This window comes from Impatiens glandulifera, chromosome 9 (assembly GCF_907164915.1).
Source record: "Impatiens glandulifera chromosome 9, dImpGla2.1, whole genome shotgun sequence".
Classification (NCBI taxonomy): domain Eukaryota; kingdom Viridiplantae; phylum Streptophyta; class Magnoliopsida; order Ericales; family Balsaminaceae; genus Impatiens; species Impatiens glandulifera.
This window is the reverse complement of record NC_061870.1, coordinates 16,640,006-16,657,729: the sequence shown is the minus strand read 5'-3', so window position 1 is coordinate 16,657,729 and position 17,724 is coordinate 16,640,006. Positions and strand designations below refer to the sequence as shown.

The 17,724-nt window shown below is 29.4% G+C and overlaps 2 protein-coding genes and 4 non-coding genes across 6 annotated transcripts; all 6 read right to left on the bottom strand.

Moving 5' to 3' along the window:
* Nucleotides 1-518: 518 nt before the first annotated feature.
* On the bottom strand, nucleotides 519-1,883 carry LOC124915887 (UDP-glucosyltransferase 29-like). Its single transcript, XM_047456636.1, has one exon. It carries the CDS (start codon nucleotides 1,881-1,883, stop codon nucleotides 519-521), a length of 1,365 nt encoding a protein of 454 aa, XP_047312592.1.
* Nucleotides 1,884-14,193: 12,310 nt separating this feature from the next.
* On the bottom strand, nucleotides 14,194-16,401 carry LOC124915127 (60S ribosomal protein L8-3-like). The gene is made up of 2 exons (XM_047455789.1): nucleotides 15,913-16,401; nucleotides 14,194-14,693 (listed from the first exon to the last, which is right to left on the bottom strand). Exons 1-2 carry the CDS (start codon nucleotides 16,350-16,352, stop codon nucleotides 14,354-14,356), a joined length of 780 nt encoding a protein of 259 aa, XP_047311745.1. The 5' UTR covers nucleotides 16,353-16,401; the 3' UTR covers nucleotides 14,194-14,353.
* On the bottom strand, nucleotides 14,801-14,923 carry LOC124916898. Its single transcript, XR_007096972.1, has one exon. It is a non-coding gene; the product is annotated as a small nucleolar RNA snoR83 (small nucleolar RNA).
* LOC124916903 lies at nucleotides 15,024-15,145 on the bottom strand. The gene has a single exon (XR_007096977.1). It is a non-coding gene; the product is annotated as a small nucleolar RNA snoR83 (small nucleolar RNA).
* On the bottom strand, nucleotides 15,207-15,327 carry LOC124916896. Its single transcript, XR_007096970.1, has one exon. It is a non-coding gene; the product is annotated as a small nucleolar RNA snoR83 (small nucleolar RNA).
* Nucleotides 15,531-15,649, bottom strand: LOC124916899. Its single transcript, XR_007096973.1, has one exon. It is a non-coding gene; the product is annotated as a small nucleolar RNA snoR83 (small nucleolar RNA).
* Nucleotides 16,402-17,724: the final 1,323 nt, after the last annotated feature.

Sequence of the window (17,724 nt, the reverse complement as noted above, 5' to 3'; positions counted from 1 at the left end):
TTCGTTGTTATTTCATTTTGTTCATATCCAATCGATAGCTTTATAGATTTGACCTGATTTACAACGAAGATTGTCTATTTATTACTACGGGAAGTTGTCGCAAAAAGATATATAAATTTCTTAATTTATTTAAATTTAACGAGGAAGAAATGTATCAAGGACATTTAACTTTTTTTTAATTACGATGAAAATCAGATAATAACTTATTTCTGTTTAATTCCATCCACAATAATTTAGTTGATTTTTATAAACTTTTAAAATAATGCCTTGTCTTATTTTTTAACCTCATTTTATAACATTGATAAATATAGTTATAAATTAATTAATCACTAACTTTTAGATAATTCAAATAAAGACTAATCACTTCAATACTAGAAGCCTATTTTAACAGTTTGACATTCAAATATTGCCAAATCAATTTATTCAAACTAAAATATTTTGAAACAACCTTAAAATATTCTCTTAATCAGTTGTGATCATTTATTATCATCTACCCAAACACAACAACATTATCAAGATCAGTTGCGTTTCCTACAAATTCCAATCAATTCCTTAACAAGTAGATCTATCTCTCGATCATCCCCTTCCTTAATAAATTTCTCTTTCAGATATCTTACTTTCTTTCTTATCTCCTCCCCTTTATCCTCCAATACAATTTCTCTAGTCACTCGTGCTATCTCTGTTCTATTGAACCCTTCATCCTCAGTTCTAAAGACCTCCAACCCAACGCCAGCGTTCACGACTAACCTAACATTGATCGGCTGGTCGTATTGCACAGGCATAGCAATGATTGGTACCCCAAATCCTATTGCCTCAGTTACCGAACTCCAACCGCAATGGGTTATAAAACCTCCAGTGTTTTCATGTGCTAAGATCCTTGCTTGAGGAACCCATTTGTCAACCACTAGCCCTCTTTCACCGACCCTTTTAAGAAAACCTTCAGGAACAGATTCTTCAACACTAATCCTTTCCTCAAATGGAAACTGAATTACCCATATGAAATTTACAGTGCTTTGTTCCAATCCGTATGCCATCTCTTCTCTCTCTTCTTTTGACAGGTAGCATTCGGATCCGAACGACACCAGGACCGTGGACCCTTTCTCTTTCTTATCCAACCACTCCATTACATGTTTGCCGCTTTCACTTATTGCGTCACCTTCTGCACCATCTTTAACCAACGGGCCTGTGGAAATGACTCTTTTCCCTAAGATCGATGACGTATAGTCCACGTATCTTTCATCAATCTCCCCGAAAGTCTTTGATAAGACTATTTCTGAAGATCTCAAGTATGAGAAAAGGTTAGACACCCTTTCTTTATCATTAGTTTCTGCGGATTTCATTTCCTGAACATATTTTTTGACCCAATATGAGTCTTGAGGATTCAGTTCCGGGAATGGGAATTCGACCCCTTGTTTGATCGTCGAGTGTAGGCCATGACAAAGTGTGGCAACACTGGTGATGTGGAACATAACAGCAGGAATGGAGAGAGAAGCGGTAAGTTCTGGAACCCATGGCTGCTGGAGATCATATATAACTAGATCTGGCTTGATTTGTTGGAGTATGGTAGAGAATGCGGGACTTGAATTGTCAAGGGCTTTCATGAGTGTATAGTTGAGGTGGAGAGGGAGTCCATTGGTTGTATGGTGGTGTGGAGGAAGCTCGGGAGGATATGGAAGTTGTAGTTCTATGAAATGGAGGAAGGGATGGTCGATTTGATTTACTCTTTTCTTAATAGAGTCAAGAATGACCTTTGTAGAACATAGATGAATTGTAAGGTTTCTTTTTCCAATCCGTTTGGCTAGCTCTAAGAATGGAGAGACGTGACCGTGAGCCAGCCATGGAAACATCACAATATTCAACATGACTGTATCTTTAGCTTCCATCAATCTCTCTCTCTTTACCAATATCTCTAATTCCTCACACACTTATATAGAACGTAAGAAGATTGTAGTAATCTTCTTCGTAATAATAAAATTGAAAATATTACATAGAGATGACATAATTAACATTGACTTTTTAAATATTTAGAAGATCTTGATTGATTATTTAGACAATCCTAAAATATTATAAACTTAAAATTTTTTAATCAATATATTTATTATTATTTTATGTTAAATAATTAATATAACATTTTATATATATATTTTTTTACAAAGACAGTATTTGCAATATGATATTTAATTAATAATTTATAGAGTTTAATTGATAAAGTTATTTTAAATCATGAAAAAATTATTATTTAAAAACAATATATATATATATATATATAGAAAATGATGTCATCAATTCTCTCTTTTTTTTTCTTAAAATATATATATATAATGATGTCATCAATTATATCTTTTCTTTCTTAACTACTCTTTTTTAATTATTTTTTTCTTTTATTATATATATATATTTTTAAAAATATATTTAGTTAGGAAAAAAATAATATAAATAAATATTATAAAATTATTATATTTTGAAAAATTAATTAAATGAAAAATATTACATATTGAGTTGTAAATATTTAGTAAATCTTGATTATTTAGACAATCCTAGAATATTATAAACTTAAACTTTTAATCAATATATATTATTATTTTATATTAAATAATTAATATAACATTTTATATTTCATTTTTTTACAAAGAAAGTAATTACAATATGATATTTAATTAATAATTTAAATAATTTAGTTGATAAATTTATTATAGATAATTTGAAAAATAATTATTTAAAAAACAAAAAAAAAAATATATATATATATATATATAATGATATCATCAATTCTCTCCTCTTTTTTACCCCCTCTCTCTCTCAATTATATATATATATATATATATATATATATATATATATATATATATATATATATATATATATATATATATATATATATATATATATATATATATATATATATATATATATATATGATGTCATCAATTATTTCTTCTTTTTAATTATTTTTTTTCTCTCTTAAATATATATATATATATATTACTTTACGGAATATAAAATATATATAAATATAAAACACAAAAAATATTTAATATTTTTTTAAAATAAATTTAGTTAGAAAAAAATAATATAAATAAACATTATATAATTATTATATATTAAAAAATTAATTAAGTGAAATACCAATTGGCACTAATCCGGTTAGAGATTAGAACCGTTTATTTTTTGGGGGGGAAAACAGCTTAGTACCATTTCATTAAAAAAAACTCAAAAGAGGGAAAAAAATACAAAAGTTTAAGATCAAATCTACACAATTTCTAGATTTGACAATGAAACAATAATTGAATTACAGACAATAACAATAATCAATTAGAGCCTATAGCATTTTTACTTTTATTCTACTTGTGACCTTCTCAAACGAAATATTCCATATCTGGTAGAGCTTTCTATTCTCTTCATTCTTTTCGATTCCTCTTCAGGATTGAATGAGTGCATTTCCATCTGAAGTTATATCTCTCCAAATATCTTCAGCGGTTCTACTTCTTCCACTGTGAGTTCTTGAATTTCTTTCTTTCCAGATATTGTAGATTACTGCACCAAAATAGCATTTCAACATACTTACATAGAAGGATCTTCCTTTTGCTTTATTCTTCATCCACTCTTGGATTTCTTTCCATATTCTTAGAAAGTTGATGATGTTCATGTTTGCAGCATACATCCTCCAGATTTGTATTACAAAAGAGCATTCCCCAAATAAATGGTTTATGTTTTCCTCAACTCCCGAACATAGAACACAGTTGATATCAGGAATGTTTATGTATTTTCGAATTCTGTCTTTTGTTGTCAACCTTTTCCTGTATACCAGCCAGAGAATAAATTGGTGATGAGGAATAATCTTTTGAGACCATACCACATTATGCCAATCTACCTCCTGTCCTCTTGTTCTAACCATTTCCCATGCCTTTTCTGTAATAAACTTCTCATTGCTTTCTATTTTCCAGCATATTTCATCATTAAGTTGCTTCTGCCTCATTAGGTTTAGGATTCTATCACCTTCTGGAATACGACTCAAAAGTGAATCACATTTACCTTCATAGACGTCTCTAAATGAGTACTTGATGTATTCTCTTCTAACTCTGTTTCCTTGCATTTCTTCTTTGAATATAATGGGAATATTATCCAGCCAAGGATCATGCCAGAATAGTACCCCTCTTCCATTTCCAATTGTGGTTTTCACCATTTGAAAGGCATTTTTTCTTGTTTTTATGATTTTTCTTCAATGACCATGCCATTCTCTCATTGATGTTTCGTGTCTAGATACTCTGCTCTTCTTTCATAAATCTTGTATGCACCCATTTGACCCATAAGGAGTCCACTTTTTGCTCCAACTCCCATAAGCTCTTGATGGTGAGGGCTTTGTTCCATTCAACATAACTTTGTATTCCTAGTCCGCCTTCTTCTATGGTAGTGCAAATTGTCAAACTCTTGAACCGAGTTCAATGGCAGAAGTGTCTGTTTCAACTTGAAGCAACACACACAATTCGGTTAGAGAAGGTAGAGTAGAGAAATCGGTTAGACTGAGGAAATTCGGTTGGGTTAATAAGGTGATAATTCGGTTCGGTTGGAGTGATTAATGATTCGGTTAGGTTGATAGTATAGCTGGAAAATAATGAAGAACACGAGACAGAATTTTATGGATGTTCGGAGTAAACTCTCACACGTCACCCTTTCTTCTCAAACAGTGAGAAGGATATTCACTAATAGAATATTACACACCACAATATTATTGAGTCTTATTTATTGCTCGATACACATTTTACAATACTCACACAGTATTGTAATACACTTTTTCACAGAATATTTAACGTTTACAACTGTTTTACTTTTGATCAAGAAGACTGTATGAACTCAGATGCTTTTCAGGTTTGATTAGGTGAATGCTGGAATGATTGCTCGCGCGTTGTTGTTTCTTCAATGCCTTTGGCTCCCTTTTATATGGGAAATATGACAACGATCATATTTCTCTCTCATCTGTTGATTGGTTAGCCGGGCCGGTTAGAGTAGGTAGCTTTGCTTTTTGTACATGTGGCGGTCATGCATGAGGGTAGCCGCCTGCACCGTGAAGGTTGCTTGTAAACTTGGGTAAGATCTGTAATCATTAGATTTGCCGCATGCTTTATAACAGATCCTTCTTTGCATATTCCCGAGATATTTTCGTTACGTCATTTTCAGATTATTTGTTATTTTGAATAATTTTCCCATTGGCCTTATGATCTTCGATGTTTTAAGCCATCCAGAATTTTTCGGTTTAGTACTTCTTGTCGGGCATGAGTTTGAGCCGATCCGACTTATCTTCAACATATGCTTTGGTCGATTTTGTTTAATCCGAGAGGATAGATTAAGTTGAGCATTATGGTTTGGCCGATTTAGTGGATTCAGCCGATTCGGTTGAAGCTGTTCCTGCAAATGTAATTAAGAAATTTGATAAAGTTATTTAAACCGAAAGAAAATTAACTATCTTAATTTTTCTAACACATTTAAACTTTTATCGATTAAAAGTCTCGTCCTTGGGTTTGACGTGCTCGCCTGACTCTTATTTTGAATAGACCTTTCTGCAGAATTGGAATTGAATTAAAATTCAATTCCTATGTTTGGAAAAATGATAGAATTGTAATTCAATTCCAATTCCTATGTTTGGGAAAATGATAGAATTGTAATTCAATTCTAATTCCAATGTTTGTAAAATAAAATATCGGTTCAAAATGTTAACTTTTAAAATATGTTTTCACGTTTTGGCACGTTTAATACGTTTTTGACATTTTTTCACATTTTCACACGTTTTTCACGTTTTAACACGTTTTCACACGTTTTTCACGTTTTTCACACGTTTTAACACGTTTGCACACGTTTGCACACGTTTTAACACGTTTTTCACGTTTTTTACATATTATCACACGTTTTCACATTTTTTACACGTTTTAATAAGTTTTCACATTTTTCACACATTATTCACACGTTTTTCACATGTTTTAACATGTTTTTCACGTTTTACACGTTTTACACGTTTTTCACGTTTTTCACACGTTTTAACACGTTTTTCACGTTTTCAAACGTTTTCACATTTTTTACACGTTTTAACACGTTTTTCACGTTTTTCACACATTTTTCACGTTTTCACGTTTTCACATGTTTTAACATATTTTTCACGTTTTACACGTTTTATACGTTATATACGTTTTTCACGTGTTAAACGTGTTAAACGTGTTAAACGTGTTAAATGTGTCAAACATGTCAAAAACGTAAAAAAACATGTGAAACGTGTCAACAACGTGTTAAAAACGTTTTAAACGTGTTAAAAATATGAAAACGTGTCAAAAACGTGTTAAACGTTCTAAATATGTGAAAAACGTGTTAAACATGCCAAAACGTGAAAAACGTGTTAAACGTGTCAAAAATGTGGTAAACGTGTCAAAAACGTAAAAAAAGTGTTAAATGTGTTAAAAACGTGAAAACATGTTAAACGTGTCAAAAACGTAAAAAAATGTGTTAAATGTGTCAAAAACGTGAAAACGTGTCAAAAACGTGAAAACGTGTTAAACATGCCAAAATGTGTTAAACGTGTCAAAAATGTGGTAAACGTGTCAAAAACGTAAAAAAATGTGTTAAATGTGCCAAAAACGTGAAAACGTGTTAAACGTGTCAAAAACGTGTTAAATGTGTCAAAAACGTGAAAACGCGTTAAACATGTCAAAAACGTAAAAAAAATGTGTTAAATGTGTCAAAAACGTAAAAACGTGTTAAACGCGTCAAAACGTGTTAAATATGTGAAAAACTTGTTAAACGTGCCAAAACGTGCAAAATGTGCCAAAACATTAAAAAAACGTGTCAAACGTGTCAAAAACGTGTTAAACGTGTTAAAAACGTGAAAATCATGTTAAACGTGTCAAAAACGTGTTAAACATGTCAAAGACGTGAAAAACGTGTTAAATGTGTCAAAACGTGTTAAATGTGTCAAGGACGTGAAAAACGTGTTAAATGTGTCAAAACGTGTTAAACGTGACAAAAACGTGTTAAACGTGTTAAACGTGTTAAAAACGTGAAAATCATGTTAAATGTGTCAAAAACGTGTTAGACGTGTCAAGAACGTGAAAAACGTGTTAAATGTGTCAAAACGTGTTAAACGTGCCAAAAACGTGTTAAACGTGCCAAAAACGTGTTAAACATGCCAAAATATGAAAATATGTTAAACGTGTAAAAAACGTGTGTAAAACGTGTTTAATGTGTGAAAAACGTGTTAAACATGACAAAATAATGAAAAACGTGTTAATTTGGAATTATAATTCCGACCTAAAAAGATAGGAATTGAGAACTATCAAATTACACTATATTGAATTCCATTGGAATTCTAATTCCAATTTCAATTCTTAATATTAAAGTGTCTAACAAACATAAGAATTGGAATTGGACCCTCCAATTCCAATAATGCCAAGTCTAGGGCTATCAAACACACCCTAATAGAATATTACACACCACAATATTATTGAGTCTTATTTATTGCTCGATACACATTTTACAATACTCACACAGTATTGTAATACACTTTTTCACAGAATATTTAACGTTTACAACTGTTTTACTTTTGATCAAGAAGACTGTATGAACTCAGATGCTTTTCAGGTTTGATCAGGTGAATGCTGGAATTATTGCTCGCGCGTTGTTGTTTCTTCAATGCCTTTGGCTCCCTTTTATATGGGAAATGTGACAACGATCATATTTCTCTCTCATCTGTTGATTGGTTAGCCGAGCGGGTTAGAGTAGGTAGCTTTGTTTTTTGTACATGTGGCGGTCATGCATGAGGGTAGCCGCCTGCACCGTGAAGGTTGCTTGTAAACTTGGGTAAGATCTGTAATCATTAGATTTGCCGCATGCTTTATAACAGATCCTTCTTTGCATATTCCCGAGATATTTTCGTTACGTCATTTTCAGATTATTTATTATTTTGAATAATTTTCCCATTGGCCATATGATCTTCGATGTTTTAAGCCAGCCAGAATTTTTCGGTTTAGTACTTCTTGTCGGGCATGAGTTTGAGCCGATCCGACTTATCTTCAACATATGCTTTGGTCGATTTTGTTTAATCCGAGAGGATAGATTAAGTTGAGCATTATGGTTTGGCCGATTTAGTGGATTCAGCCGATTCGGTTGAAGCTGTTCCTGCAAATGTAATTAAGAAATTTGATTAAGTTATTTAAACCGAAAGAAAATTAACTATCTTAATTTTTCTAACACATTTAAACTTTTATCGATTAAAAGTCTCGTCCTTGGGTTTGACGTGCTCGCCTGACTCTTATTTTGAATAGACCTTTCTGCAGCTTTCCAACCGTCCATGAACGCCATACATTCCCTTTCTCTTTCTTGTTGCAGGTTCTTCGGTCTGGGGGATTCAATTGTTGCATAAGTTTCGATTTCTATTGTGAGGTCTTTAAAATGTTGCCCCAGTTGTATCAGCGTATCATGAAGATCGTCTAGCCTTAGACGAACCGACTCATTGAACCTTCTTGGTGGGTTAGTCGTTGCGAATGATGATGAATATGAATATGCTGCATTCAAGAGAATGAAGTGAGTTTGAACCCTTTATCAAATAAAAACAAGCAATGCGTAGCTCGTATGCGCATAATCCCTAATACGCAATAAATGTTCAATTTACCCATTCGCAATATATAGCATTTAGAAAAGATGAGTAACATGGGAATGATTTATTTTAATAAAATCCTAAGTGTTTTGGATAAAGCCACAAACACAAGACATCAAATGAAAACAAGCACCCCTCATCCTATCATTACTAGCTTTGATCTCAAGAATGATAAGGTTTAAATAGAGATGTATTCCCGCGTTGTTCTGAGTGGGTAATATTTCCTCATGCCTCGCTCATCTTTCTTGGCGTTCATCAGAGCAAGTCTTGCGTCTCATTTTCATGCCTCGAGATCTTTCGATGCTATTTTTAATTTCTTGGCTCTCATGGCCTCGAGTGTCCTTTGAATGCTCAAATTATATATATGTTCCTCGATGGTACTTTTCTTGACCATGCTTACGTCTAGAATCTGAGTAATAAAGATACAAAGAAAACTAGTTAAATTAGATTCTTCTTTTATCTTTTCTCGGTTTCCTCAATTTTCCTCCCTTCAATTATTAGATTTAGCCTCAAAATTTTGGAATTATACACATGTTTCATGGAATTTTAAAACTTTGAATGGATAAACTGAGCATCTAGATATATCAATATGCATACATGTATTTATCATATAGATAGTAGTCAAGTAAAGGGCTTCGTGACGTGTCTTTGTTGCTCGACAGGACGAGATGAGGCAATGGCTTGGTAGAATTGGATTTTTGGATTTTTGATCTAAAGTTGACGTGGATTAAGAGAAGATCTTGTCCTCCAACAAGGAAAGTCCTTAGACCATCGATGCAAGTGGGGATCCTCAATTTGGACGTTTCTCATCACCGCTATTTTAAAATCCCTCATTTTTAAGAGTAGAGGATATTTGAAAAGAAAAGAGGGTTAGTCTAAGGTTTTTCCTAGGTTTTTTCTCAACTCATAAAAATCGCACAAAAGCCTCATTGGCTTGGGCTGATGGTGTCATCAACATTGACTACCTCTAGCTCATAAAATATAGATGTGTGAGCTTCATCCAACGATGTATACTCACACACGTCCACGTTGGAGCTCCAAGCCTTATGCAAATAATCAAGTAATGTTATCATGGAGTATGAATTAAAGCGTAAGAAAATTTAAATACTTGGCCAAAAAATTACTTGTGGAGCTAAACATCGAATATCCCCAGCAGAGTCGCCAGAAAACTAAGATCGGTTTTTTTTTTTTTTTAAAACATTTTATCGATCGATGAGTTTGAAAACTATGGGACGTCTTTTTAAAAAATATATTTTGATGAGGGGAATTAATTTTGAGGTTTGAAAATTTTAAGTTTATAAAACAAGGCTTTGTAGACAACTCCATAACTTACCATCCCGTCGAATCTGGAAGAGATTGTTAGTTTTTAATGGGAAGTATGGCATAGGCCTACTTTAACTTTTTCAATATTAATTAACCTCGCGACTAGAGAATCGCCACCAAATTTTAAAAATTAAGAAATAAGAGAGTGAGTTCGGCGTATGGGTACGTGTAGGAAAGGGTTTTTTAGACTCTATGTCCCACAACGTCCCTAAGGTCTCTATTAATTAATTTTGACCATTTTTAAATTCCTTACGCTTTACGATTTAGAATTTTTCCATTTTAACATTCAAATGGTTTGCATTAGATGAAAGACAAAGAAAGAATATACAAATACAAAACTTAAAGAAAAACAAGAACAAATAATTCACACATAAAGTTATCCTAAAGAATCAAAACTAAGTAAATTATTAATCCTAATTTAATTAGCTTAATTCTAGAATATTTAAAAAAAATCTTTATTGAAATGAATTATATAGAGACTCTAAATGTTTTGATTTTTTTAAAATGATTTTTTGTTTAAAGGAAAAAAGTTATAAGTCTACAAAAATCATATCTCTAAGTTATGGCTAGGTTTAATTTTAGTTTAAAAAAATTAATTTTAAAATAATAATTTCTAACTTAGAATCAAGCAAGATACAAACTTTTAACTAAGAAAATAAAAATAAAAAAGTTAACCAAACAACCCTAAGTCTAAAAAGCAGAAAATAAATAAATAATATATATAAATAAATAAATAAAAACGGAAGGAAGCAGCAGAGCAAGTGTCGCCTAGAAAGCGTCGGTACCCTTGAAGAAGCGCTGAAAGGCTGAAGAACAAGCGTCAGGAATTCGCCGCTACAGCAACAAAGTACGCTACAGCAGCAAAGTACGCTGCTCTTAAATTTCGACAATATCCTAACTAACTACAATCTTGGTGATCCAAATGGATAACAAATTAAATAAAACTTTATAATAATGTTAATAACACATTTATAAACAAGTATATAAAGTAAAATCCTAAACCTAGAATCATAAAATATATAAATAAATAAATAAATAAATAAACAAATCAAAACATATTGTTCATTTTTAGCTTTAAGTTTTTTTTTAAATGGCCAATTCAATGGCCGATTTTGTTTTTCTCTTATATCCTTAGTTAGAATACTTTAATTTTACATTTTATTTATGTTTTTCTTTGTGTTTTACTCAATAATTTTTGTTAGGATCGGTGTTGACAATAAAGACGGGAGTCTGACTATTGTTAACAGCTTATGACTTTCAATTCAATTTTAACTCTGTTAGAAGTTAAAATCTGTTTTTATTTTTCGCAAATCTTCACAAGCTCTTGAAACGGATTCAAGTGCGGAACAGCTTGTTGGATTTGAAGCATCAGACAAAGAAATGCAAACAATATAAAGTAAAGAACACATAGAGTTTTATGGATGTTCGGAGATAAAACTCTAACGTCACTCATTCTTTCTCAACGGTAAAGATATTAACTAGAAGACTTTGATCGGTATAGAACACACTACACAAATCTAGTCAGAAACCACAGGACTTAACAACTGCATGCTTCTGAATTTCTAGTTAACTCTCTATTGAAAATAACAATCTCTGTTCAACTTACAATACTAAAATTTCACACAGAATTAATAATAAATTAATTACAGAGTAATCACACAGTGAGTTGAGTAGTTAATTCACATTTAAGCTTGAGAGAGATTAAACAATCAGATAGCAAGGAGCAAAGTGAGAGATGAGGCATGAGAGTTGAGGCCGATTGTTTTCGAAAGATAGCGAGCTAGAGAGAGCTAGAGTAATCACACAGTGAGTAGTTAATACAACGGATCAATCTCTCGATCTCCAGCTAAAGTATTTTTAAAAAAACAGCCGCACAAAAGTTAGGACAACTTGTTGAGATTGAGATTCAATGAGTCGGACGTGCTAAAGTGGTTATTTGTTGGATTAACAAGATAATTACCGGGTAATATGATTACATTTTATTTTTATTTTCATGTTTTTTGTGATATTTTGTTTTATTTTATTTTTCTTTGTAATATATAGTTTTTGTTCTTAAAGAATTTTAATTGTTTTTTAATATGTACGAATATTTACAAAAATAAGACAATAACTAAATCAAAATTTCATTTGCAAAATCTAGGACAACCACAAAATGAATGGATTTTTTCCTCATTTTTCTTGTAAATTTAATAATTATTTAATTCTATAAATATAAAATATAGAATTCCAATTAATAATGCTTAATTAAATAATTAAAAAATTATATATTAAAATAAAATAAAATATATTACATCAAAATATTAATATATTTTATCTTTATATAATTTTATAAATATAATATATATATATATAATTAAAATTAAACATACTAAATTAAATAATTCAAACCAATATTATAAATTAAAATAAAAATATATTACATAAAAGTTAAAATAAAATATATTAATAAAACTTATTTTTTATTTATAAATTTATTTTATTCATATAAATTTATTTTATCTTTATATATTTTATATAATATAATTTTATTTAAATTATTTATTTTTATTTTTACTTAAAATTTAATTTTATTATAGGACAGGAATTTCAAATTTAGGTGGATTTTATTTTATCTGTATATATTTTTTATAATATATATTTATTTGAATTATTTATTTATAACATTACTTAATTTTACAAATATAATATATTCAATTTTATTATAAGAGTTTTAATTTTAGGTGGTAGAACAAGAATTCAATTTTATTCATAAAATTTAGTTTATTTTTAAATATTTTATTTTAATGCTTATATAATGTATATTTATTTATTTTATCTTTGACTAATTTTATATATATATATATATATATATATATATATATATATATTAAACAAGTAATCAATTAAAAAATTTAGATGTAGTCCCAATTAAATAATTTAAATAAATATTATAAATTAAAATAAAATATATTTTATTAATATTAAAATAAATACATATTTTGTTTTTCTAATTCAATTTTATTCTTATTTAATATGTTTAATTTTAATAATATATATATATATATCATATTTATAAAATTAAGTGAAGATAAATTATGTGTTATTTTAATACTTTTTTTAATATATAAATAAAATAAAAGTTTAATTTTAATAATCCAAATATTTTTACATATTAACCAATATTAGAAGCTAAATTTAGTTATAATCAGATTCGTAATCTTCTTCAATCTCATTTGAAAGTTTTTTATAAATTGATAATACATCTTACATTAGACAATAATAAAATAATAATAATAATAATAATTTGAATTAACGTAATTTAATTTTTAAAATGTTTTTTTATAATTTAATTAAATCTAATCTATTTGGAAACATAATAAATTAAAGTTTAGAGAGAGATAATAAATTCTTAAAAGATGAGTTTTAAATATGTTTTACTAACATTAGTTAATTTGTTGATTACCATTAAATCTTATTTAAAATTTCATAATAATTTTTAAATATTATTTCGGTATATTGAAAATTTTAAAATCTCGTAATTATACATATATTTATACATATACCTATTACCTTACCAATGGTATTGATATCTTATATTTAATTCGATATATTAAAAAAATTGATATTTTGTGATACAATTTTTTAGTTATAATTTGTAATTTTTTCTATCCCTACGAATATATAACTAATGTTTTTTTCAACTTAAACTTAATTTCAAGTTTAATATGGAGAAGGGCATCTAAACTAAATATCTAGTATCAAAATCAAACTCAAATTAAGTATACATCAAGACTCTAAACGCTTCTAAACTCCAAAATTAAAATCTACCCTAAACTTATAAGATTTTATTTTAAAAGAATATAAAGTATAAAAATCTATGTAATTATTTGTATATGTAAATAATTTAATAAAAAATATCATATATATAAATTATAATGATTATTTGTATATATAAAATTGAAATATTATTTTCAAAAAATAATATTTATATACTAACATATATAAAATTAAATTTATAATTTACAGCCCAATCATCTTTTCTTTCTATTCAACTATAAATTATATTAATATATATAATATTGTATTAAACCCTCATTTACGAAAGGAAATTTCATAATTTTCTTAACTCTAAAGTATAGTTAAAATTTTAAAATAAGTTATAAATTCAACTTTCAAAATAGCTCTAATTTATTAAAATACAAATAACAGAAAACTTTGAAATGAACATTTAATGAGAAGATATTGACAAATATATAAAATAAAAAGTATCATCCATTAACAAAGTAGACAAATTCATTCTAAATCCAGGTTTATGCTGAAACAAAATTGACACAAAAATCCAAGACATAATAGTCAAATACTTGAAACAAAAGCAGACAAACAATGTGAAGGATGATATCATTAATAATAAAAGATCTATTTATCTCCCTTAGCAGCAGTTGCAGCAGCCTGGCCTCTAAGACGACCAGTTCTCCTAGCAGCAATAAGACCAACCTTTTGACCGGGTGGTGCATCACGACGAACAGTACTAGCATGACCAATATGCTGGTGGTTACCACCTCCATGAGGATGCTCAACTGGATTCATAGCCACACCACGAACCTTAGGCCAGCAGTTCCTCTTCACACGATACTTGTGATAAGCATTACCAGCCTTCAACATCGGCTTTTCTGTCCTTCCACCGCCAGCAACTTGACCAATCATAGCCCTGCAGCTACTTGGGACAATCTTCTTTATACCAGATGGAAGCTTAATTCTGCATATCATATCACACATCAAATGATGCTATATTAGTAAATGGGTAAACAAACAGATAAACTGAAACTTAAAGAGTCTTTAAACCTATGAGTGATTTAAGATAATCTATTTATGGTGAGATACTATCAAAACACCTTATAAAATAACAAAAGGTGTTTACAGCGAACTCCCAGTGTTAATATTGGCCTCCCATGAATCAGATAAATACAAACAAAATCTAGCTGGGATTATGAAGGCACATATTGAAGCAAAACTTGAAATGCACCCAATTCTAACAAACTAGTAAACAACAATGGATTGAGAAGTTTTAAAAAAAATTGAGAATCTATTATTTATGGTAAGGAACTATTCAAAACACCCCACTAAAGTAAAAGGTGCTATCAGCGAACTTCCATAGTGAATATTGACCTCCCATGAATCAGACAAATACAAAAGACTTTTATCTGGGATTATGAAGGACATTGTATCAACATTGAAAAAGTTTCAGAAATACAAAATAGTTATTGAGAATACATTTATGGAGAGATACTATTAAAACACCTCATAAAATAAAAAGAGGTGTTATCAGCGAACTTCCAATATTAATATGGGTCTCCCATGAATCAGATAAACACAAGAACTTTAGCTGGGATTATGAAGACCAAGATACAAATTTAAAAGAACCTAATAATATCCTAACACTCGTGAAAAGGTAATTTCTTTAGATAAATAACTTTTCCAAATGTTAATTAGTGATATTCTCAACAGTCAAATATATAAACTACATAAATAACAGCTTCTACAAGTGAAGTATGAACCCTAACAAATTCAAAAATAGAGAACAATTATTGAAAAAGTATTTATGGTGAGTGACTATCAAAACACCTTATCAAATAAAAAGGTGCTATCAGCGAACTGCCATCATTAATATGTGCCTCCCATGAATCAGATAAATATAATAACTTTAGCTGGGATTATGAAGGCTTTGATAGCAAACTTAAAAGAGACTAATTCTTTTATACAAATACAAGAACTTGCATATATTGATAAAACAATCAAATGTACACAGTACTAACAATCTAGTGCAGGGATTTAGATATCACAGAAAATACCAATGCAAATAAAACATAGATCTGTCATATTGAGAACATAAAACTGAAATCTAAAATGGATTAACATACTAGGATCATTCACATCAATGCAATTAAAACAATAAAAAATGAATTCGATTTCAATACCTAGAGGTATCATCGTCAGGATTGTGACTAATCACAATAGCGTAATCACCAGAACAACGAGCAAACACACCTCGATCACCGACGTGGTGTTCAACGTTGCAAATAACGCCTCCCTCAGGAATAGCCCTGACAGGAAGAACATTTCCGACAACTAGAGAAGCCTTCTTTCCACAGTAGAGGAATTGGCCGGTATACATACCTTCAGCAGCAACGAAGAGCTCCTTCTGGTGTTGGTGGCGGAAAGGATGGCGGAAGGTGACTCTGGCGAGTGGGGCGCCACGACCTGGGTCATGGATGATTTCCGTGACTACACCTTTTAGGTAGCCATTACGTTCACCGAAATCGAGACTCCGAAACTTGGCCGGACCCTTGCGGTGGTGGGTGTGTGATTTGAAAACGGATCCAGCACCCTTCCTCTGAGCTCTGATAACTCTACCCATTTCTCTAAGTTAGGGTTTTTGTGGGCGGAAGAGAGATGATTTATGGGGAGCATAGAAATATATACATAGACGACTGTGGATCTAGGGTTTTTCTGGGTGGTGGGCTGGACTTTAGAGCCCAATCTAAAAAATTCAAGGAAAAATGATTCCTACATATAGTGTTAATAATGTTAAATATATATAATTAATCTATTTTTTCTCTCATTATTATAAATTATTATAAAAAAATTTCATCATTGAGCTAATAAAATTTTAATTTGACATATAAATTATAAAAAATAATTTTATTTATCTTCTATTTAATTATAAAGTTTTTGATGGGTTAAACATATCTATATTAAAATTTAGAGAGCAATATATATATTTATATTAAAACCTAGAGAACAAGATAATAAGAGAGTAATTATATATATATAATCTTTTCTCTTTACTCTATTTTTTAAAATTGAGTTTTTGGTTCTCTATTTTGTTTAAGCATTTAAACTCGTATGTATAAAAAAATAAAAAATAAAACATTCTTAATTTTGATGATTTTTCTAATATTAGAGGATATCATGAAAAAAAAATTTATGAGTTAGTGTTATATTTTGTCGATGCGAAATATTATTTAGTCGCATCATATTTTTATCCCGATTTTTTGTGATTTAATAATTCTTTAAATCTTCGGTGAATTATTTGTTACTCATATCCTACAATTGTGTTGATAATGCTTTCTCGAGTTTATATTCGTCCTCTTTTTAACAACAAAATAGATAAAGTTATCAGATATGAAATTTTTTTCATTTTTTCAATAAAGAGTCGTCAAATATACGGGTTTTTCATATTTTGACCATCTATATATATATATATATATATATATGGTCAGATAATTTGACATAACATTTTTCAGCGTTACTTACCGACCATTGTCGAGGAAAAAATTTAATGTCGTTTAGAATATTTGATAGAGATTCTTTCAACATCGTTTGATTTGTTTGTTCAGCTTGTTCTACTTCATCATTCATCGTTACGAATCTTTGGAGTAATCTCAAAAAATTACAAGATTGTTCGATTTAGATCATTAAAATTTTAATTATTGCAAATATGTCATATTATTTAACATATATATTTGTATTTAGTTGTTTTGATTTTGTTGACATTAATTATTTTGTAATTTAAATTTTGATATATAACTTTTTTTGAATTAATAAAAATTAATTTATTTTAAATATATATATATATATATATATATATTAATTATTCAAATTGAGCTAAAATAAGATTATGCATTTTGTCATGTATTTTTTTTTATGGCATATCAAGATTGTCTACCAATATAAAATTACAACTAAATCAATATATATATATATATATATATATATATATATATATA

What these genes read in the sequence shown, in the direction of transcription:
- LOC124915887 (XM_047456636.1), bottom strand. Translation starts at nt 1,883, where the DNA reads ATGGAAGCTAAAGATACAGTCATGTTGAATATTGTGATGTTTCCATGG.
- LOC124915127 (XM_047455789.1), bottom strand. Translation starts at nt 16,352, where the DNA reads ATGGGTAGAGTTATCAGAGCTCAGAGGAAGGGTGCTGGATCCGTTTTC. An exon ending in CCTGACGATGATACCTCTAG is followed by an intron (nt 14,694 to 15,912) that starts GTATTGAAATCG and finishes TATGATATGCAG; the next exon opens with AATTAAGCTTCCATCTGGTA.